Source organism: Peromyscus californicus, unplaced genomic scaffold (assembly GCF_007827085.1).
Source record: "Peromyscus californicus insignis strain IS unplaced genomic scaffold, ASM782708v3 Scaffold_5__1_contigs__length_169319896, whole genome shotgun sequence".
Lineage (NCBI taxonomy): Eukaryota > Metazoa > Chordata > Mammalia > Rodentia > Cricetidae > Peromyscus > Peromyscus californicus.
In genome coordinates, this window is record NW_026294573.1 from 88,369,401 (window position 1) to 88,392,192 (window position 22,792).

A 22,792-nucleotide genomic window follows, 5' to 3' on the forward strand; every position below is an offset into this window, starting at 1 on the left:
TCTGGCTCCAGTAGAAGGGAACAGTCCACCATGGTGGAGAGGTCAAGGCAGTAGAGGCTTGGAGCAGCTGGACCCATCCCACCACCGTCCATCAGCAGAGGGTGGTGAACATACGTTACTGCCAATCTGTCCACGTTCTCCATGTTATACAGTGCAGGGACCCCTCCCATCTGTAGTTGAGATGGTCTTCCCCTACCAGCTAACCTAATCAACAGTCCCTCACAGGCGTGCCCAGTAGCTCCATCAGTCCCTCAGGCTGGTCTCTAGGCCAGTTCCTGTCAGGTTGATAATGAGCATTAGCCATCACCAGGGAGAAAGTAAGTCTTCTAGCTTCAGTTCCACCGGGCTAATGTCAGCTGCTTGACGGCCTCCTTGTTGCTGATGGCTTCATTTAAATGACCAGGACTGCCTGCTGCTCTCCTCCTCCTGGGAACACAAAGGTGACAGAATCTCACCCCTCCCCAACCCCAGAGCTCCCAGATTAATAAGGACCACTGACAAAGATCTACAATTCAGTGTATAAAGTGCTGTTTCTAAGTTTGTGGGGTTCTGCTGAGCAGAAGGAGGAGTGCCTGAATTCCCCAGAGTCACTCTCCCACAGTGTGAAAGAAAGCAAAGTTCCCAAGAGCCTGCTGGACTGAGAGCCAGGTCTTCCTTTCTGTGAGACATTCTTGCAGGTCTGGTTTTTCAGCTCCATTATTCTAGATTAGATTGACCCAGTGGGTGGGGAAAGGGAGGATGGAGGGATGGCCAGGGACGGGAGGTTTGTACGAGCAAGAGGCATGTGCACAGCGTTTCCAGTAGCAGACGGCGAAGGGGCATCTTGACTTTTTATTTCTTAATTTTTTTGTCCTGCGGTATTCTTATAGGCATACTTTCTTACCAGTTCATGTAAAAGTGTGCTAATTTACTAACTTGCATATTATTGAAGGATATTGAATTTTCTCCCTTCAGGAAACACTTCTGTTAATTTGCAAGTGTGTAGTATGTCTTACTGATTTTAAGATCTTCATTTTCACATTTTGACATCTATGAATTCTTAGCGTTGCCTACAGTCAGGTGTCTATCTGCTGTGAACTTGTCTTTGCCCATGTACACCTCGAATTGGTCCTAACTTAGTGTGATCAGCTGTTTACAGTGTCATTTAATGTATTTAGTTGCAGTCATTAGTGATGTTTGTGTCGTGAGTTTCATTGCTATTTTAGAAATTTTTCAAAGTGGTTTGACACGGAGACAAAGCACCCTTCATACAGAAGACCATGGAAACAACAGCAAGGTGTGACTTCAAGTGTCAGCATCGGAATGGCTTTCAGGGGCTCACAGGAGAAGCTGGGAATGTGGAGTGCACTTTAAAGAAATGCTGGGCTGGGAACATAGCTCCATCATAGAGTGGTTGCATGCTTCACAGAAGACCCTGGGTTCCATCCTCAGTAACACGCACGCACACACACACACACACACGCACACGCACACACACACACGCATGCACTCGCGCACATACACACAGAAGAAAGGCTAGAGGGAGAAAGGAAAGAAGAAGGAAGGATGGAAGGAAGGAAGGAAGGACGGACGTTAGGAAGGGCCCCTCACTAAAACTCTAGATAGTACGTATAAGGATATCACATGATCGGGGCGATGTCGATGGCTCAGCAGATAAGAGTGCTTGCTGTGTGTGCTGGCTAGTTTTATGTCAACTTGACACGAACTAGAGTCATCAGAGAGGAGGGGCCCTCAATAAGATAGAGGCAGACAAGTCTGTGGGTATTTTCTTATTAGTGATTCATGGGGGAGGACCCAGGCCACTGGGGGTGGTGCCACCCCTGGGCAGGTGGTCTCTGTTCTATAAGAAAGCAGGCTGAGCAAGCCATGGGGAACAAGCCAGTAAGCAGCACCCCTCCATGGCCTCTGCATCAGCTCTTGGCTCCAGGTTCCTGCCCTGTTTGAGATCCTGTCCTGACTTCCTTTGATGATGAACAGTGATCTGGAAGTGTAAGACAAATAAACCCTTTTCCCTATATTAGTCAGGGTTCTCTAGAGTAGCAGGACTTATAGAATGAATATATATATATATGTGTGTGTGTGTGTGTGTGTGTGTGTGTGTGTGTGTGTGTGTGTGTGTGTGTGTGTGTGTGTATGTGGGATTTATTAGAACCATTTAAAGTCTATGGTCCAACTAATCCAAAAATGGCAGGCTATGAATCCCAAAGAAGCAGGCTCTAATGCCAGGGAAGGAATGGACTTGCCAGCGAGGCGAGAGCAAGCCGGCAAAGAGCACAAGCTTCCTTCTTCCATGTCCTTACATAGGCTTCCTGCAGAAGGTGTGGCCCAGATTAGAGGTGTGTCTTCCTACCTCATGATCCTAATTAAAGACTTGTGTCTTCCTACCTTAAGATCCAGATCAAAGTGTGTGTCTTCCTACCTCAAAGGTCCAGACGAGAGGTAGATTCACCTACTTCAAACTAAGCAAAAGTCTCTCACGGGTGTGCCCTCCATTTCTTGATTGTAGTTCATTCCAGATGTGGTCAAGTTGACAACCGAGAAGAGCCATCACACTCGCCAACTTGCTTTCTGGTCGTGGTATTCTGCTGCAGCAGTAGAAGCCCTAACTAGGGCACTGTGTATTAACTGTTTTTCTGTTGCTGTGACAAAACACCATAACCAAGGCAGCTATGGAAGACAGAGTTTATTTGGGCTATGGATCCAGAGGGATGAGAGTCTATCACGGGCGGGGGGTGGGGGTGGGGGGTGAGGCATAACAAGCAGTAAGCTGCAGGCGTGGTAGCTGGAGCAGGAAGCTAAGAGCTCACATCTTCAAAAGCAAGCTGGAAGCAGGCAGAGCAAACTAGAATTGGCATGCTGCTGCCGCCCCACCTGAACCTTTCCAGATAGCACACACCACCAACAGGGGACCAATGGGAGATAGTCTCATTCCAACTGCCACACTGTGCAAGCGTGAGGACCAGCGTTCAAGTCTGCAGGACCCATGTCAACAGCCAGCACACTCACGTGTATGCTCGTAACCATGGTGGGGGCCGGGGCCAAGACAGGAGTGTCACTGGGGCTTGTTGGCTGCCAGCGTAGGTGTGGATTCAGTGAGAGACCCTTTGTCAGGAGACTATGGTGGAAACTGATAGAGCAAGACACCCGAAGTCCTCCTCTGGCCTCCACCCACATGGGTACACCCCTCACTTTCACCCAGTACAGACACTGGTCCTGCAATTAAACAGTGAGAAATCTTAGATAGCAAATATGAAACATTTTTGTTCATAACATGATACAAATTTAGTGTTTACAGGGGTCTGAAAAAGCTTTCAAGCAGCATAATTTGGTAAGATAAGGAAACAATCACGATTGTTCACTGGGTAGAAGTTTTTCTTTTTTAGTAATATACAAGATACTGGTGTCTCATAAAAGAATGTTATCTTAAATTTGAAGAGATATGGCTGATGTTTGCATACTTAGAGGGCCCCATGGCTCTGTAACATTGAGTCCCACCTCGATTTTAAATCACCTTTACAGAGACTGTGCCGGTTACACGCATACTAATAGTCAATGGGAGCTTGTTAGGAAAACGTTTTTGCTGGCATCGTATATGACCACTCTCAGTGTTTGAGAGCCCAGTAAACAACAACTGCTTTCATTTGGTGCTGGGGACTGAGCCGGGAACCTTGCATATGGCTCGGCAGTTGCTCTCTGATGCTGAGCCATGCTCCCGCCCTTCCTTTATCTTAATTGGGAACTTTGTTGTTGTTGAAAGGCCTGTTGGACTTGCCCTGGGAGTCGCCGTTTCCCTTTTCCCCCATCTTTGTGCTGTTGTCGTGGTTAGTGTTCCAGCTGTCAGGCTGTGGTAGATACTTTGGTGTGCCTGTCACCACACACCTGCACTGAAGGGCTTGAGGGAGGGAAGGTTCATTTGTTTATTTATTTATTTTGGCTTATGGTTCCCGAAGTTTCTGTTCCTCCTGGTGGAGAGGGCATGGCAGAGCAGCAGCCACCACGGTGGGCCTTGCGGTGGCAGCTGTTCACGTGGAGGCGGTTGGACTAGAGCAGAGAACAGGTGGAAGGCAGGGCCAGGCTACAGTTCACACAGATCCATCCCTTGTGGCCTACTTCAGCAGCCGGTTTCTGGTTGGTTGGTTGGTTGGTTTTTCGAGACAGGGTTTCTCTGTGTAGACCTGGCTGTCCTGGAACTCACTCTGTAGACCCGGCTGCAGAGATCCCCCTGCCTCTGCCTCTCGAGTGCTGGGATTAAAGGACTGCATCTCCATGCCCAGCCAGGCAGTTTTTAAGAGCTTGGTAGCACCCCCCCATATCACCAACAGTTGGGGGATTACTGTTCAGAACGTCAGCCTGTGGGAGTCATTTCAGATTCAAACTTTAGGGCGGCCACTTTTTGTTCAACCCCACTGCCACACTTGTTTGTGACTTACCTTTCAAACTTGGCTATTATATCTTTTGCCACACAGAAAAGTTAATTTCCTTTAGTCAATTTTTTTTTTTTTAAATTAATATTTAGGGGCTGGAGAGATAGCTCGGTGCTTCAGAGCACTTGACTAGTATTTCAGCAGACCCAGGTTTGGTTCCCAGCAACCGTATGGTGGCTCATGACCATCTGTAACTCCAGTCCCAGGGGATCCAGCACCCTCTTCTGACTTCCACAAACACCAGGCACGTATGCACACAAACATACATGCAGGCGGCATACACACACAAGAAAAATCATTTTAAAATTAGTTTTTTTGTTTTTCTTAGTATGTCTTTCCTACCTAAGATTATAGAACTATTTATTCTTTTATATATTTTATAGTATATTTTAAATTTAATTTTTGCTCCAGTTGAGAACATCTTTTTCTGATTATATCCAGGTAGAAATCTACTATTGCTTGGCCACTGATTTGAAGTGCTGTTTTCTCATCTCTAAGGTCCCCCGAGTGGATAGGCCTACTGATTGATTCTGCCCTTCCCATTGATTAGTTTATTTGTTCCTTTACTAACAATAGAATATATCATTACTCCAGCATTCTGATCATGGCAGATATCACTCCTAGAGGGGCAAAACCTCCCACAAAACCACAAAGATTGCTTTTTAAAGCAGGGAGGGTACCCTTTTTAAAGTATGAAGCATGGAAAAACAGTAAAGAGAACACATCTATGGTAGATAAGCGAACTAGGAAAAATATCTATCCAAGAAAGATCTCTTGCTGGGACCCATCACAAAGAACGTGGAGAGGTAATGCTGTATTTTTCATTTAAGACTTATTTTATTCGTAATTATGTGTATGTATGTGGGTGTGTACGTGTGAATGCAGTGCCCTCAGAGGCCAGAGAGGTTGTTGGAGCCCCTGTGTCTGGAGTTATAGGTGTTGTGAGCTGCCTGAGCCAGGTGCTAGATGCTCAGCCCCTTATAGGTTTACTGTGTCTGGTCATGTCCCTTGTCAATGGATTACCCCCCCCCCCATCACCAGTTTGCTTTTTCTCATTAATCGCCCCAAAGAAGAGCAGTGATCGTTTTCTGGTTGTTGAGTGTGCCAGCCGGCTTCTGCTGGTTCTATTTCGTGCCAAGCTGGCTTCTGCTGGTTCTATTTCATGCCGAGCTGGCTTCTGCTGGTTCTATTTCGCCCTGTGGTTTTCTTAATCTTTCCATTCATGACGTTTCTCTATGCATTATTTTCTTTTATATCCTCTACCAACTTTTTATGTTTCTCCCTCCTCTTCCTCTGCTTCTACATTTTGTTTTTCAAGACAGGTTTTCTTTGTGTAGCTCTGACTGTCCTAGAATTCGCTCTGCAGAGCAGGCTGGCCTCGAACTCAGAGTGCGGGGATTAAAAAGGCCTGTGCTACCACACCCGGCTGGCTTTTTTTGATATTTCTGTTAGATTTCTCTTAGGCTACTTGGAGTTGTTATCACTTCAGTCGGGTCTTTTCAGTTTTGTATTTTGTTATTTCGACTAGTTTCCTGATGGTTTGCTATATCACCGAGAACCTGGTGTCTTAAAACGGCACAGGTCGACCTTCACCGAGTCGCCGAGATCAGACACTGCAGCCCGTGTGTGAACAGCCCACGTGCCTTTAAGGGTCCGACGGGAGACCCCATCTCCTTACTCCTAGAGTTTAGAGTCTGCTTATGTGTCGACTCCAGCTCGTGGCCCCACCTTCCGACACTCTGCTCTCTGCTTGCAGCATTCTGTCACTCACAGGGCCTCCCTGCATAGTCCAGCTGCTCTGCCTCAGCCTTGAAGTGCCGGGATTCCAAGAGTATGCCGCTGTACCCCTCCTCCCTCCAGTCCTCCTCCTTCTTTTCATCTTCCACCTGCCCCCTTCACCCCTTTTCCTTCCTTCTTGTGTGATGTGTGTGTGTGTGTGTACACACGCGCGCACGCTACGCACACACGCCTGTGCATGCCCATGCATGTAGAGGTCAGAGGTTGTCATCAAGGGTCTTCCTCAGTCACTCTCCACCTTCGTTTTTGACTCGGAGTCTCTCACTGAACCTGGAGCTCGCTAATTCAGCTGGACTGGCTGAGTGAGCCACAGGGATCCACCCATCCCCTCCCCACACCCGCCCACCCAGGGATGAGGTTACAGATGCACTCACCTGGCCTTTTATGTGGGTGCTGGGGATCCAGACTCAGACTCTCACGTCTTCACAGCATGACTGACTGAGCCATTCTCTGCCCCACCTCCCACCCCTAGCTTTACATCCCCCTTCCTTAGCTCTAATCCTGTTTTGTAGCAATCCTGGTTATTCCACTGAGCCTGTCTGGATAATCCAGGCTAATCTCCCTGTCTCAATCACCCCTTGTAGGTCACACAGCCATCGTCTCAGGAGCTAAGGTTGTACATCTGAGGGCATCACCCAGACAATCATGCTTTTCTTGTACACGGAAAGAAAATGGCTTGCTCCCCGGTTCATCAGTCTGAATGCACTTTGCCAAGATCCTGCGATCTTGTCTTGTTTCTCTGTTGTCTTCAGGCAGTTGGTGTGCTCTTCATTCCCTGAGACTTACTGGCAGTTGCGCCCCTTTCCCAATTTCATTTTGGCATTCGTACCCCATTGTTTTCTTGTTTCTTGTCTAGAATGTCCTGACTAATACCAAATAATAGCCTTGAGACCAGACATCCTTGTATTGTTGGTAATTTTACAAGAAATTGCTTAATTATTTTACCACTGAGCATGGTAAATTCTAATAAACATGATTACGCAAAAGGGCTTCTGAGAAGTTGAGTCCTTGTAAACCAAGATTTTAAGTCAGGAATATATTTAAATGTAGTAGCCATTATGAATATGAAAGTAACCACGCAGTCTCTTTTATTCTACTAATAGCTTTTCCAATCATGAGTGTGTATTCTGGGAATAAATTTTTCTTGGTCATGATTTTTTTTTGTGAACTACTACCCACTTCTATGTGCTGATATATGCATACAATTTTACTCAAAAATAAAAAAAATAAAAAGACTGGGTGTGATGGTATGCACCTTTAATCCCAGTAGTTAGAAGGCAGAGGCAGGTGGATCTCTATGAATTCCAGCCTAGCCTGGTCTACAGAGTGAGCCCTATCTCAACACAGCTAAATTAAAATCTTGTATGTATGAGTCTTTTGCACCTGCCTGTATGTATGTGTGCCATGTGTGTGAGCAGTGTGCATGGAGGTCAGAAGAGGGTATTGGATTTCCTGGGACAGGAGTTACAGATGTTTGTGAGCTACCCTGTGGACACTGGTACCTGAGTCCAGGTCCTCTGCAGGAGCAGCGAGTGCTCCGAACTGCGGGGCCATCGTCGCTCCAGCCCTGTTTGCTGTTTTGTCTTCTCTGTGTGTATCAGCCAGTGAGTTCGGCACAGACTGTTCGGTGTTGGTCTGCCATCCCCTGTGTGTGTATCAGCCAGTGAGTTCGGCACAGACTGTTTGGTGTTGGTCTGCCATCCCCTGTGCAGCTTCGGCACTGTGAATCATCTAGTTACATGGAACTGGAAACCAGTCTACTTTTTGTGTGATCTCACACTGGTGGGATAGTATTGTTCATGCTGGCATTTTTGACTGGGCATGTAGCTCAGCAGAAGGATGCTTGCTAGCATATGTGGCCCCAGGTTGAACCCTAGTCCCACAAAAGCAAAACAGAATAAGCAATAACATTATAGTAGCATTAAATATTATTTGCACTTTGAAGTGTCCAGAGACTTAGGTCTCTTGGGTCCCTGTTCCCACTCTGTCCTACCACCTTTCAGTCACCGAGCAGTGGGGTTGTATCCCCCAGACCCGAGGTTCTTCCTCCCTTGCTGTCTTGTAGCATCTGAAGTGAGGTTGTGACGTGTGGAGCAAGTTTTCTCATTGTAAACATGCTTAGCCCACACAGGAGGGTCACATCTACCAACTCAGCTTCATTCATAGACACCTGTCGGGTCGGAGGTTTGCTCAGGATAGCCCTGCTTCCCATGGGACTTTCCTTTCAGGTGCCTTGGGAGTTGTCTTTTAATCGTGGTTCTTTGCAGTGTTCCTATGACACGCCTAGCATTTCAGCTATGTTATTTCCAGTCCAGGGAGTAGTTGTGGTCACCATTTGGTACCAGGGTTGGCAGTAAGTAAGGTGGTCTGGTAGCTGTGCATTTGGAACAAATTGTTTAAGGTTGTGTTTTGGCATTTAGATCCATGAGCATGAAAATGAGCAGATTTCGAGAACATGGTGTGGAAACGCAAGTCAGGGGAACCTCACTTTTTCACAAAAAGCCAGGCTGCTTGAGATGGCAGTTTTCAGTTCCTCAGAGTGATTCTCGTACTGAAATGTCCCTTTTAGTGCAGAATTTCAAACAGATGCCCGCTGATTCCCAAAGCCCAGGGCAGTGAGTTCTGACTTAAACCTAGTAAACCCAGGGGGTCGATGGTGACTAGCCTACATATTTTAAGAGGGATTTTCTGACTGGGTAGCTTTGATTCTTAAATCTTTACCAGGACTCATTTACTTAAACACAGACATGGTGTCTTTTGAAAACTGCTGCCGCTGACTTCTGAATCACAATACTGCTGAATTCATCCTATGTAAATGCTTTCCTAGGAAAATATTTCAATGAAAAGTTAGTGCGTTTGCGAGTTTTTTCCCCATACAGTATAAATTCAGTTCTTTTTTTCCCCTCTGCAGCAAAACAGACCATCACTAATATTTCAATATATAATGAAACCTGCCTGAGATGGAGAAGCCTGAAGTCAGCCAATGTAGAAGAGATGTATTTAGTAAGTTTCTAAAATTTACCTTACTTGCAGATATGCGTACTACGTGGAAGGCTTCAAACCTATCTAGGGGCTGTAGAGATGGCCCAGCAGTTACGAGATGGCCCAGCTGCTCTTTCAGAGGACCCAAGTTCAATTCCCAATACCCTCATGGCAGCTCCCCATCATCTATAACTCCATTTCCAGAAAATTCACTACCCTTTTCTGACCTCTGCGGGCACCAGGCATGCACACGTATATACGCATACATGTAGATAAAACACTCATACATATAAAATAAAAATAAATAAATCTAAAAAGAAATTTTAGATCTACAAGACTGAAAAATACGTTTGCGGCTGCCGTTGGCAGCAGATGTCCTGGAGACTGAGTAAGAAGCATTGACAGCCACTTCCGATGTTTGTCTGCAGACAGACTCCTTGGGGGTGGTAAGAAATCGTGGAAGTTTCTCGAGTTGTGTATCCTGGCGCAGAGTCAATACTCAGGCAGAGTCTCTGGTGGAGGCCGGTTATCTGTGAGCACACTGGTGTCTGTGCAGAGCCCAGGGTCTAAGTGTGCTGCCCCGACAGTCAAAGGTGCTCTCTGAAGCTAGATGATAACTGAGTGAAAGGTGGTTGTGGGAAGAGAAAGGACTCCAGCTTCAGCTACTGGGATGTCCCGAAAAAGGAGCTCCCTAATCAGGCTGTGCCTGGTTAGATTCCTGATTTTCTCTCCAGGAAAGTGTTCTTTGGCTATGCTTCTGTGGTTTTGCCGGCAGGCTTCCACACTGTCTGTGCAAGGATGAAAAAGAGCAAGCTGCCTGTATGGGGGCCTCTGAGCTTTGCTCTTTCATCTTATTTTTGAGACAGTTGTACTATGTCTCCTAGGCTGGCCTTTGTAGGCCAGCATGGCATAAACTACTCAAGAGTGTCTGCTGCTCCTGCAGCAGCCCAGAGTTGGGTTCCCAGTACCCACACCCAGCAGCTCACACTTCCTGTGATCCCCACTCCAGGGGATTCAGTGCCCTCTTTCGGCCTCTGTGGACACCTGCACAGAGGCACACCCACCTACTCCCCACACACATAAATAAAATATAAAAATATAAATAAATCAAGCCTCCCGAGGGTTGCGATTCCAGCTATCAACCATAACGATCAGTTTGTGTACTTTTACTATAAAATATATGTATTATCCTCATGGTATTGTAATCACCACATGTACAAAATATGTATAGTGTTGAAAATTGACTATTAGCTTATTGTTGCATTTACTTCTTGAAAAAAAAAACCTCTAAAGGAGAGAGGGGACGAAGAAGGGAGTGGGGAGAAAACTGGTAAGCATGTAGTTCTCGAGGCATTCAGAACCTTCAAGCCGATGATTCACCCCGTGAGCTTTTTATCTTTCAGTTCCACATTTGGGGCCAGAGATGGTATCAGAAGGCATTTGTTCTGGAAATAGTCTTTAATACCACCAGCAGCAGCCAGGCCCCTGAGATATGCCTGGACCTGCATCCAGGTACCAACTACAATGTCAGCCTGCAGGCTCTGTCTTCAGCCCTTCCTGTGGTCATCCACCTGACAACCCAGATAGCAGGTAAAGCTTGAATAACAGCGTGTGCATTCATGAAGTTGCCGCAGAGCTGTTGGTAGCCCAGATAAGGAATACTGTTGCTTTCTGTCATGATAAATGAAACTTGAAAGAGACGGGAGGAAGGATGTGGGATTGGAGAGGGGGCCCGAAGAGGCCGACAGCTGTGCCTGCACTGTTTAATTATCTGAAACAAAATGTCAATTACATTGAAATTGTATAAGCCTGTGAGTTAAGTCCCTTCTGGGTGTTTGAAACATTTAAAACGTTTCAGCCAGGCATGGAGCTTCATGCCTGCAGTCAGCATTTGGGAGGTAGAGACAAGAGAGTCAGGAGTTCATAGCAAGTGTGAGGTCAGCCTGAGCCAAACCCCCAAATAAACCAAACAGCAGCAGCATCAACAACAACAGCCAACAAGTCTAAGACGTTTCATACCTGAACAGATTTCTTGTACTGTTTTCTAGTGACACATTAAACTAGTGTTCTAGTTGTAGTGAAATGGTTCAGTGGTCAAATTGCTCACTGTACAAGCATCGGGGGGACCCGTCACTCGCTTAGAATGTCAGGCCTGTAACTCAGTGCTGGAGTCAGGCAGGCAGGTTCCAAGGCTTGCTGATCAGGTTGCTAACTGAATCGGTGAGCTCCAGGTTCAGTGATAAACCTTGTCTCCAAAACTAAGGTGATGGTTCCACTGTACATTGCCGCTAAGCCCGAGCCTGGCATTCGTCCCCGGAGCCCACACGGTGGAAGGACAGAGCCAGTCCCACGAGTTGCCCTGTGACTTGCACACTCTCACACAGTGAATGTGTCAATAGACTCGCATTCTGGAGCAACTGCCTTAGGTGTAGGTTAGTGCCGGGAGCATACTAAGCGGTCTCCCTTTAGACCGCCAGTCAGTTCGCCTTCTGCTAACTTATCCCTGCTGTCTTCAAGTCTTTGAGCCCTGACCCCTGACCTCCAGCCCAAATGTCGCTTCTTGCTTTTTGTCTCAATGAGAAATTAAAAATGCTGAGGTGGAGACTCATTTCTCACCCCTTCCATCCCTACCTTCCTTCCATATATATGGCCTTCCCTCGTGTCCCCGTTCCTATCTAAAGCTGCCATCCCCTCTAGTGTGTGCTCGATCCCATCCCTTCTAAAGCTGCCATCCCCTCCAGTGTGTGCTCGATCCCATCCCTCCTTGCCAACTTCCATTCAGTGCAGAACGATTCCCAATGCTACCAAGCCCATATTGCAATATCTTGTTTAACAATGAGCCCGTGTCCCCCCGCCCCCAGCTACTTTACCTTCTTCAGCTTCCCATCATACTTTCTGTGTAGCCCAAGCTGGCTTCAATCAGGTGGTCCTCTTGCCTCAGCCTTCCAAGTGTTAGGGCTACAGGCATGTACCACCACGCCTGGCTTGTGTAGCCAATTTCCTGCTTTCACTCATGGCTGCCGCTCTCCACCACAAACTGTAACCTAAGCTTCCACCATGCTTTTAAAAGGATCACCCAGCAGCTATGGGGTCAGTAAGAATGTGACGGTGCCTGCTCAAAGGTTTCCAGCGAGTTCTAAAGCTGGACTAGAATTCAAATTTTTTAGCATAGAGCATGTACGCCAACCCTGGACCACTTCCTTTAACTCGACTCCCCCTCATCTCCTTCCTCATCAGGTACTAGCTGTTCCCTCTCTTTCGCCTTCTTGCTTTTTCTTAACTAGGTAAGCATTGTCCCTGCTCCAGGCTTTTCCATTGGCATGATCTCTCTGTGATTTCCCATGAGCACTCAGGTGTGATTGGTACCACCTTGTCTCACTCTACTCTCGGTTGCTACAACTGACCACTGATTGGGTGATTTACAAAGAATGGTTTCCTTCAGCCCACTGTGCTGGATGTTGGAAAGGGTGGACTGGAGGACAGCATCTGGCCAGAGGTGGTGAGAACCTTCCTGCTGGGCCATGGCCTGGCACAGGGTATCACATGGTGAGGTGGAGAAGGCATAACCAGACAGCTGGGTTTTATTCAGACCAACTCTCCCGATAACCCGTGAGTCCATAAATGGATTAACCCACCGTAGTAAGGACAAGACCCTCATGACTCCATCACCTCCCGAAAGTCCTGCTTCTCAAATACTGCTAATGTGTGGGCTTTTGGCACACGATATCTGGGGGACATATTTAAACACAACACCCTTAGAGGGCTTCACCTGACCATCCTTTCAAAAATGCCCTCCTCATTCTCTACCCTGTTACTTTCTTTTGAAGATCTCTTTACTTATGTGTATGGGTGTTTTGTCTGCGTGTACATCTGCACCCCAGAAGAGACTGTCGGATCCCATGGGACTACAGTTATAGATGTTTGTGAGCTGCCATGTGGGTGCTGGGAATTGAACTCAGCACCTCTAGAAGAGCAACCAGCGCTCCTAACCCCTGAGCCATCTCTCCAGCCCCTACCCTATTACTTTCTACCACTCACCCTCATTGAATTTCTTCATATAACTTGTTTTTCAGATCTTAAAAACTGTTTTCTTATCTTTCTCCCCCTCTAAAAATGGAGTTTTTTGAAAGCAAATTTTTTCCTTTGTTTGTTTCTATATTGAATTCCTCAACAAATACAAATGACACTTAGCACAATTAAATCCATATTTGTCAAATAATGGCCAGGGGATAATTGATGCTGAGGAGTTAGATTATAAAATCTAATTTCAAGAGAAATTCTGAGTATTTTGTGCCAGAGACAAGTGATGCTCAATTGAACGTTTATAGAACACAATAGATGTTCCGTGTCCCATTCTCCAGTCCTTATCATACTTTAAAAATATTTCAGTTACACTTTATTATTTTTATTTTCTGTGTGTGGAGCCAGGAGAGGGCTGGCCATGGGATATATGTGTAAGTCACAGAACAACTTGCTATAGGTATTTTGTCTTTATTTATGTATTTTTACTTTGTTTTGAGGCTAAATGTCACTCAAGTGTCCCGTGTCTGTGCTCACAGCCACCAGGGGGCACTGTCGAGCTGTTCAAGTTCACTGGGACGGTACAGCCAGTTTTAGTGCATTGAGATCATGGCTGATATGACCTTGCTTTAGACTTGGCAGTTTTTTTTTTTAAAATGCATGAAAATTCAAATTGGTAAGACTTTATTAAAGAGTTGAGGGAGAAAAAAAAACCCTTTCATCCCATAAAAATGAGAGAAAAGAGAACCCGGTATGCTGATGTGAAAGGATCCTCCAGATGTGTGTGGCATTCATTGTTTCAGCAAAGCCAGGAACTTGGAAATGTTACCAGAAGTGTTAGGTTAAGGATTTGGGTCTGGAAAACAGAGCGGATGCTTTCCCAGAAGAAAAGCGGGTGGAATTTCCCTTCCGTGAGCCTCCCATTAAACTAAATCTTACTGATGGGAACGATGAAAACAAGAACTTTAAATATATCGCTGACCTCAGAGGAGATGAAGAGGAGTGTAGAGACAGAGTCAGGAGAAAGCAGGAGAGCAGAGCGGGTGCTGGCTGGGGGGTGGGAAGAGGGGATAAGGGAAGTTTCTGGCTCCTGGCTTCTGTGCTGCATGAGGCAGCTCATTCTTTAGAACAGGCTTATTCATGCTTCTCTTTAGGGCAGGGAGGAGAACAAACAAGCTTTCATCCTTGATGTAGACCCCAAGGAGTTTTTCTTTTCGTAGAGACAAGGCAGGAAACCAGAGAAGTGGTGGGTGGTGGATCCCGGAGGGGGTGGGGGGGGGGAGTGGAGGCAAAAGTAAGTGTACTTGTGGATGTGATGATAAAGTCCAGTTGTTCCACGTGACATGGCTGTTGTTTGAAGTCAGTTTGTTTCTTCTGGAACGCAGAAAGCTGGAGGAGAAAAGGGAAAGGGATGGAAGGGCGGAAGTCATTTCTATGTTTGACTTCAGTGCCAATGCTGGGAACTCGCGTGGGAAATTTCCTCCTGTCTCTACTTGCCTTCGTGCTAAGAAAAAGAGAAGATGCTCTCACAGATGTGGAGGAAGACAGCCAGGACTTCCCGTTCCCTCCGCCCCTGCCTCTGGAACCCCTTTTCTTATCACTGAGTGACATCACTGGGGGGCATCACGCAGGACCAGTTCTCCTGAGTTTTTCTCCTGCAGACTTCTGTTCCATTTTGGGTAACCACCAACTATTTAAGGGTTTTGCACCCTGTGTCCACAGTGAAGACCCCATTCTTCCCAACTGGTTCCAGGACACCTCAGTGATCCTGACACCTGGTGTCAGGGGAGCTAAAGTTGCATTAGAGATCTGGATAAGGATTGGCTTTCACTCATCTGTTTTCCTTTCAAAGTCTTTGATAAATATAAGCTGTTTGATTCCTGGAGACACAGTCTTGGGTCAGGCCAAAATCTCCCATGCTTCTGCAGCTCATGCCCTTCTCCAATTCCCTGAAATATCCCAGCTACTTTCTATCACAGATCTCCAAAGTAAATGGCTCAGTGAACATGGGCCACTCTCCATTCCACTCACTAAAACCATTCAGTTCCCGTTAGTCTTCATTGAGACCAGATGACCTCCCCCCGGAAATGGGCTACTTGGGTCACTTTCTTGCATAAATTTTAACCATATAAAATGTGTATGAGGCTGGGAGTGGTGGTGCACGCCTTTAGTCCCAGCACTTGGGATGCAGAGGCAGGCGGAACTCTGAGTTCAAGGCCAGCCTGGTCTATAAAACAAGTTCCAAGACAGCTAGAGCTACACAGAAAAACCCTGTCTCAGAAAAACAAGACAAATAAACAAACAAAAAAGTGCATGGGAAGGTTTCCTTAGATCAGAAACCTAAAAGCCAGAATTGCTGTGGGTGTGATGGATATGGTAGAAGGACCATGCTGAAACTCAACACTTGAATTCAGGCAATATTTATTAACTGGTTATGTACAAATACCTATGCAAAATGCTGAGAGGTATATAGTGGGGCCGATCCTCACAGCTCTGTGGGTGGGGAAGGCTTGTCTGACCTTGTATTGATGTCTTACGGTGGACATTCCCATTTCTTTGTTTCTGTGAGCTGCTGTTGAGCACATCTTGGTTGCATGGAGCCATGCGTGAAGTTTAGCAAAGAGGTGTCTTCATTTTTACTCCTACACTTTTGTTCTAGAAATATCAGGAAGGCAGCGTTATACCGAGTTCTCAGGCAATAAAATTGTGTTTTGATTTAATCCCGTGTGCTTATACCGTAAAATTGGGACCTTTGCTTACTTTTGGTACAGGTAAAATTTCCTTTTTAAAAAAATTCATTGTCCGGATCTCTGTGAGTTCAAGGCCAGCCTGGTCTCCAAAGCGAGTTCCAGGAAAGGCGCAAAGCTACACAGAGAAACCCTGTCTCGAAAAACAAAAAACAAAAAAAAAACAAAAAAAAAAAATTCATTGTCATTAGTTTTAGATGAAAAAAATCTCAATACATTTGCATTTATAGCATTTCCTTTTATTGATTCAGTGATTTGCTTATTTTAGCAGTATTAATCTTTAGATAAATACTATACATTTCCTACATCAAAATAATTTATTCTTTTCATTTTTTTCTTTTTCTTTTCTTTTTGGTGTTTTGAGACAAGGTTTCTCTGTGTAGCTTTGTGCCTTTCCTGGAACTCACTCTGTAGCCCAGGCTGGCCCCAAACTCATAGAGATCCACCTGGTTCTGCCTCCTGAGTGCTGGGATTGAAGGCATGCGCCACCGCTGCCCGGCTCTTTTCATTATTTTTGACATTTAGACATTTTAACATGTGTATAGTATATGTATGGGTGAATGTGTATGTGAGTGTGAGTGTGTGTGTGTGTGTGTGTGTGTGTGTGTGTGTGTACATATCTGTGAGGATGGAGACAAGAAGTTGATGTGCATCTTTCTCTATTGTACTCCACACACATTTATTTATTTGTTTGTTTGTTTATTTATTTATTTATGTTTAGGAAGAACCTTGAGCTCAGCATTTTGACTAGACTGGCTAGCCAGTGAGTGGGATCCTCCTGTCTCATCCACTTTTCCCAACCTCTAGCATTGAGGTTATAGATACACTGCCACACTTGGCGTTTACATGGACGTCAGGGATCCATACTCAGACCCTTAAGCAATGGGGAAAGCTTTATATCCACTGAGCATCTCTCTAGCCAAACAGATACTTGAAAATTTCATATAACAAATTCTACTGATGTCTTAAAGTTTCGTCCTCCAATGGTACCAAAAAACAGATGTCCCCCACCTCTGAAATTTAGGGTAATTTTTGTTCTCTAGTATTTTCTTAACTTGGCAGTGATCTGGGCTCATTTAGACTGTTCTGACTGAAGACATGAAGCTGAATCGACATGGGAAGTTTCTTCTCCTCGATACCTAAGGCACCTCTCACTTGCCTTTTGAAGCAGTATCTGTGATAGGCTCAGCTTGGTGGATTGTGGTTTTCCTGGATCGCATTCTCCTCCCTGTACTGCTTCTGTCTGTAATTTTGTCTTTACTCTTCTCTGGATTCTTCAAGGTTTTCTCACATGATAACCCCTGATAGCCTTTAGTGGTTTGCTTCCAGCAGAGGATCGAAGTTACTGGAGCTTCTGAATGGTATGGAAAGCTTCTGCCTCTGGTCCTGCTGCCGTACCATGCACCCAGGGCGAAGGACTGCGTTTCCTACCCCAGATAGGACTGTTTTGTTTTGCTTTGCTGAGTTTGATGTAGTAAGAAGGACCATGGAAAGGAGAGCAGATTTGCCCAGGATAGCAACTTTGGAACTGAGGAACAATACTGGGTAACAGAGCAGGAAGTCAGGGTTACTTCACCTCAAAATGGGGCAAGAATCAGCACGCTGAGGTTCAAGCTTCTACATTTCTTAAGAATTGTAACGTGTGGAACAGATCAAGTCGGGAAGGCCTTGTGCAAGCAAGTCAGAAAGCTACCTGGAAATCCTGTGCTGTTTGGCTACCAGATGGCAGTGGCACCGTGAAACTGTAAGCTGCATCCTACGCTAGGTGCTCAGAACATGCCTGAGATAGCCTTCCTGCTGTTCCCCTAGACCTGCCTTCTCCAAGGCGCGTGAGCTTAGTTCTGCTGCTCTGGAGGGTGGAAAGAAACTGGCTGGGTTGTAAGGGTAGTCAGGCGATGAACTGAACTAGGATTATTTATCTTGGAGGAGAACAGAGGAGCACCTGAGAAGAGCATGAGGAAGGTTGAGTGATAAACATGATCAATTTCTCCCGTTGGGTTGAATCACAGGCATTGTGAGGTAAGGGACAGTTATCTTACTGTTACTACAGAGCACCATCAGCGTGGTGATGGCACTCAGGCCTGAGGGCGGAGTCTCAGATGAAGAGGCTTGTTGCCCTGGCTGTGGCGGCTTCCTTCTCCTTTACCACCTCTGCAGCCATCTTTCTCAGATGTATCATGACCTCTCTCTCTGGATTCCTCTCGAAAGGAAGACAGACCCTCAGCGAGGGTGTCTTGTGAAGCCTTGCCTGTAAGCAGGGCCTGTTCCCACTGAGTCCCCTTCCCGGGGCTCTTGGCAGTGAGGATGTAACCTGTGTCACGGCGGCTTCAGAAGCACCTCTAGGTTTGGTGTGGATTCCTGGCTTCCTTCCCGACAGCTCCACACATAGGTCAGGCTCAGCACTAGAGACATGAGCTACTTCAAAACTTTCTCCACGCTCTGGTGGGTGACATCATGGGTGACTCAGCGGCTGTCGCAGCCGCAGCCCATGTTCCTCCCTTTTCTGTCTTCCATGATGTCCTGCCTCTCTGGTGTCTCTCATACCGGCCCTCTTCAGACTGGAAGCATTTCTTACCGAGATGACTGGCTTTTGCACTTTTCCAGTTCACCCTCCCTTCTGCTCTTCCGCTGTACTTCTGATCCAGATCTCCTTTGGCTGTCCTTATTTCCTGATCCTCGGATCGGACCCAGGCCTACCTTCTCCCCCTGTCTCCACTGCCAGAGCTCAGCTGGTTAGCCAGGGGGTCAGGGATGGGCCTAGATTCACAGTTGTTCTCACACAAACGCAGAAGAGCCACTTCCGGCCTGCTGCCAGAGTTCCCTCCGATGGGCACGCAGCTGTGTGTTCTGCCCTTCAGCAGAATGTGAGGGTGGCTGGAAGCATTCTAAAATTAGTCAAGGCTCTTTGGGTTGTAAATGACAGGAACCAGCTCCAAACAGCTTAAGCCTGTGGAATGTGCTGGATCGCAGATGGAAGTCAAGGAAGGGATCTCTCTTGAAGCACAGTAAGGTCCATCTCCAAATGGGCCATCAGGGCCCCATGCTATGGCTCAGCTGCTCCGCCTTCTTTTCGTCTGAGGTCTTTTACACAGACCTGGAAAGATGGGCGTTACTGGCATATGTGGTACTTAAGCTGTGATCCAAGAGTAAGAACAGGGTGCTGTCTTCTCTCAAAGTTACAAGGATCACTGTTCTTGATAGTCCTGGGTGTGGTGATCCATAGTCTCTAGGGCCTGGGTCAGACAGGGTTTGGAGGACCATGAGTGACAGCCCCATAAGAACTGCATGGGAAGGGGAGGGGCTACTACTAAGAAAATGGTTTCTTAAATTTATCCATTGTTTTTAAACATAACACAAGAAAGAGGTTTAACACATTTAAACTGGTGTAATAGTGCAGTAGAATTTGTATTTCAGATTTTAGAAGGGATGAAGAGGGAGATACCCAGAACCTTTCCCCCAAAGACCCCTAACTTGATACCACAGGTTAATGAGGTATTTTGTGGATGTCATTAGTCAATGACATCAATGATACAGATCTTTCTTTCTGCATCAAATCCCATCAAGTTATTTGTCTACCTGGCTGACAATCACCTTTAAATGAGAAGCACTGGCATCATCCAGGCTGACATTCTTCAAGTCACTGACTGATCAGGTCAGGGAGCTGAAGCAGCCTTGGCCCTTTGAAGGCACTCCAGATATTACAGGCACTGCATTTTCCAGGGTGCCGATTAAGGATCAAAGTGAGTGTTGTTCTTATTCCCACTTTATAGATGGGCAGCTAGAGACAGAAGTCACGGAAGCAAGCCTTGGTCTTGCCCATCACCTTGGTGATTATTTCTGCACCTTCACTCTGCCTTGGCTCTCTGGTGTGAGTGACACTCTGGTACTGCAGTATGATTGTGAAAACGGATTCTTGCCCTGGAGTTGACATGTTGTAAAGCCTTTCTTCGTTCAGTGTATTAAAAATGGGTGTTATTAATTCACTGAGTGGAAGATTTGGTGGAGCCAGGCACTTAAGAGACCCGAGAGGGGGTAAATGAGAAAGGTGAGTAGCAGAGAATGTGTTCCTATCCTGCCTCTGCTATAGGGTGAGTATTCATGGGCAAAGAACTTACACTCTGTTTCCTCATCTGTAGATGGTCAAAAGAAGAGATGTCAAGAGTTTTAATCACACTGGTACCACCTCTAAGTTTAGGAAAACTTCAAAATATACATGAGTGAGATAGAGTCCAGGCAGTGGTGCACACCTTTAATCTCAGCACTCAGGAGGTAGAGGCAGGTGGATCTCCAAGTTTGAGGCCAGCCTGGTCTGCAGAGTGAGTTCCAGGACAAACAGGGCCATACAGAGAAACCCTGTCTCACCCCCCCCCCAAACAAAACAAAACAAAGGTGAGATAGTTTGTGGTTGTTGGTTCTGTGGCTGGTGAAACCAACTTGAGCTGAGACAAAAGAAAGCTTCCCGAGACCCTGCCACCATAAACTTGGAACTCCACTTGTGGAGAAGTTGAGTGTATGTGACAGTTGTAGGCCTGGCCTCAGACCTGTCTTGACCAGTGCGTGGAGGTTGGATATGCAGTGAAAACACCTGTCCTGTGTCCAGATGACACCCTGAAAAGAAAAGGCAAAAGGGAAGGAGAGAAAGGTGTGACCAGGGCGGAAAACAGCCAAGTATAGTCCATCTCGTGAATCACATGGCTTGAAGGACAGGTGGGTGCTTCTCATAATCCTTCGGAGAGGATGGATGTTCCCAATGCGGAGATCAAGCAGGAACAGCAAGAGAGGGATGGCCGTGTCCATACATGTCGCCCTCTTGGTAGCTTTACTGGGGAGCACGATTAAAGTAAAACATCGGCAGGACACATCTAGTGTGCGATACCAATGTCCAAATTGTTCTTTTTACCTTGCCCACGGGTAAACTGGCAGCTGGCGCACTGACCTCCTAGATGTAACTACCAGTGATGTGGTAGAACACCAGGGTCAGCCAGTCAGTGTGTTTTTCTCAGTCAATGAAAAACCCCCAGGGAATCTGGTGGTCAAGAGCTGGGAGGCAGGAGTGTGTGACACACAAAACACCATGATTAAAAAAGGACATAGAAATCTGATGCACTGGTCTTTTGTACTATGTTAGTCCTCTTTCTGTTGCTATAATAAAGTGTGCAAAGCTGGAAAAGGGACAGGTTTCTTCAGCTTGCACTTTAGGATGCTAAAAGTTCAAGGTGGGGCTGCTCCATGAGTTTGGCCCCAGGTGAGGGCTCCATGGATTGCTTTATAATGGATTATGTCAGGAAGTGTCTATGTGCCTTAGCAGTGAGCACAGGCATGGTGGGTCCTGTCTTGTTCCTTTTATGACAACCTACTTTCTTGGGAACTAACTCACTCCTTGAACCAGCGCCAGTCTCTCCCAGGAGCATCACCCTCAGTGACCAGTTCAGCCTCTACCAGGTTCTACATCTAAAAGGTTCGCCACCTCTTACACGTCATTGCTCTAGAAACAAAGCTTGCAATGCCTGAAGTTTTGGGAGCCGCCTTCAAACCATCTCAGAACCATAGCACCTACCAAATAAGGATTTGTCTAGCAGACATCAGAACCCCAGGACCCATCCCCTGTGGGTGTGGGAGCATGCTTATCACTTCTTTTTATTGTGAAAAAAAAATGTATACAACCTAAAATGTAACAATATTAACCACTTTTAAATATATACTTTACTAGCTTTAGGTCATTCACCATGTTGCACAACTGCTACCACTTTTACCTGTTTCCAAAAATTTTTATCACTCCACATAAGACCTCTGAGCACTAAGCAAGCTTAGCACCCTGTCACACCCATCAGTCCTTGGCCACCCGCTCTGTGAATTTGACTAATCTAGATGCTTCACAAAAGTGGACTCTACAATATTTGTCTTTTTTGTGTATGGATATTTCACTTTCTGGGTTAACAACTTGAATGGCATTCTGGAGGACCACTTTCTTTGTGCTTTTTCCTTGATCTAACCTCCTGTTCCCCGGTCTTTCCTCCTCCTTAATGTTTTCAGAGCCCCCACTTCCAGAGGTAGAATTTTTCACTGTGCAAGGAAGGCCTCTACCACACTTCAGGCTGAGGAAAGCCGAGGAGATAAACGGACCTATCAGGTGAGTACCTGTCTTTTCCCCACAGTTGCCCAGTGGTCCCACTATGTGAGTGAGAAGACTCCCTGGGGGTGGCTGAATTTGGGTGGTTGCGTTGGGCAGTTGCAACAGGGACTCTTACTTTGTTTCCTTGAATGCACGCGGGGCTTTTCATCCCAGTAACATCCTTCCGAATCAAGAGTGAAACTTGTGAGGGACCAGAGACAGGCATCTGGGCAGCATAAGTCAGGAAATTAAGTGTTGGTGTGGTCACAGACCTCGGTTGACAGCATCGGGCAGTGCCTCTTGCATCACTTTAACAGTGGGGGACACAGGACTGTTTCACTTCCCAGAGACAGGATGTCCCTTTTCATGTCAGGCTGATCTTGAGCGTGTGTGTAGTGGTTTCTGAAAAGGTCATTTAGAGAATGCTTTTTAATCTGTTCACAACTGAGTTACAGGCAAGACACTGTGTAGTTAGTGACCTGCTGGGATCCCAGATGGCATTAAGACAGAATCAATTTACCTCTGTTGGAGGACCACGGTTTGCTAAGTTTTTGCATTTTATTTACAAAGGTCACAGAAGGAATAGGGAAGTTGAATTAACCCCCTTCTCAGAGAGGAAGATTAAGATTGGCCTGCAGATGGGGAGCAACAGTCCCAGGTCACGGCGTTACGGTGTGCGGGGCCTGACCTGCTCGGCCTTTTGTCACTCC

General features: G+C 46.3%; 1 protein-coding gene across 2 annotated transcripts in view; it reads left to right on the forward strand.

Annotated features, from left to right (window-relative positions):
* The window catches only part of Susd1 (sushi domain containing 1), a 123,995-nt gene that overhangs the window by 78,622 nt on the left and 22,581 nt on the right, over positions 1-22,792 (forward strand). For both annotated transcript variants that reach the window (XR_008213736.1, XM_052716708.1), the window contains exons 11-13: positions 9,133-9,224; positions 10,607-10,793; positions 22,004-22,100. Coding sequence is in view for 1 of the 2 variants with exons in the window: in XM_052716708.1 (XP_052572668.1) it covers positions 9,133-9,224; positions 10,607-10,793; positions 22,004-22,100 (376 nt within the window). In the remaining variant the exon portion in view is untranslated. The remainder of the gene's footprint in view (positions 1-9,132; positions 9,225-10,606; positions 10,794-22,003; positions 22,101-22,792) is intronic.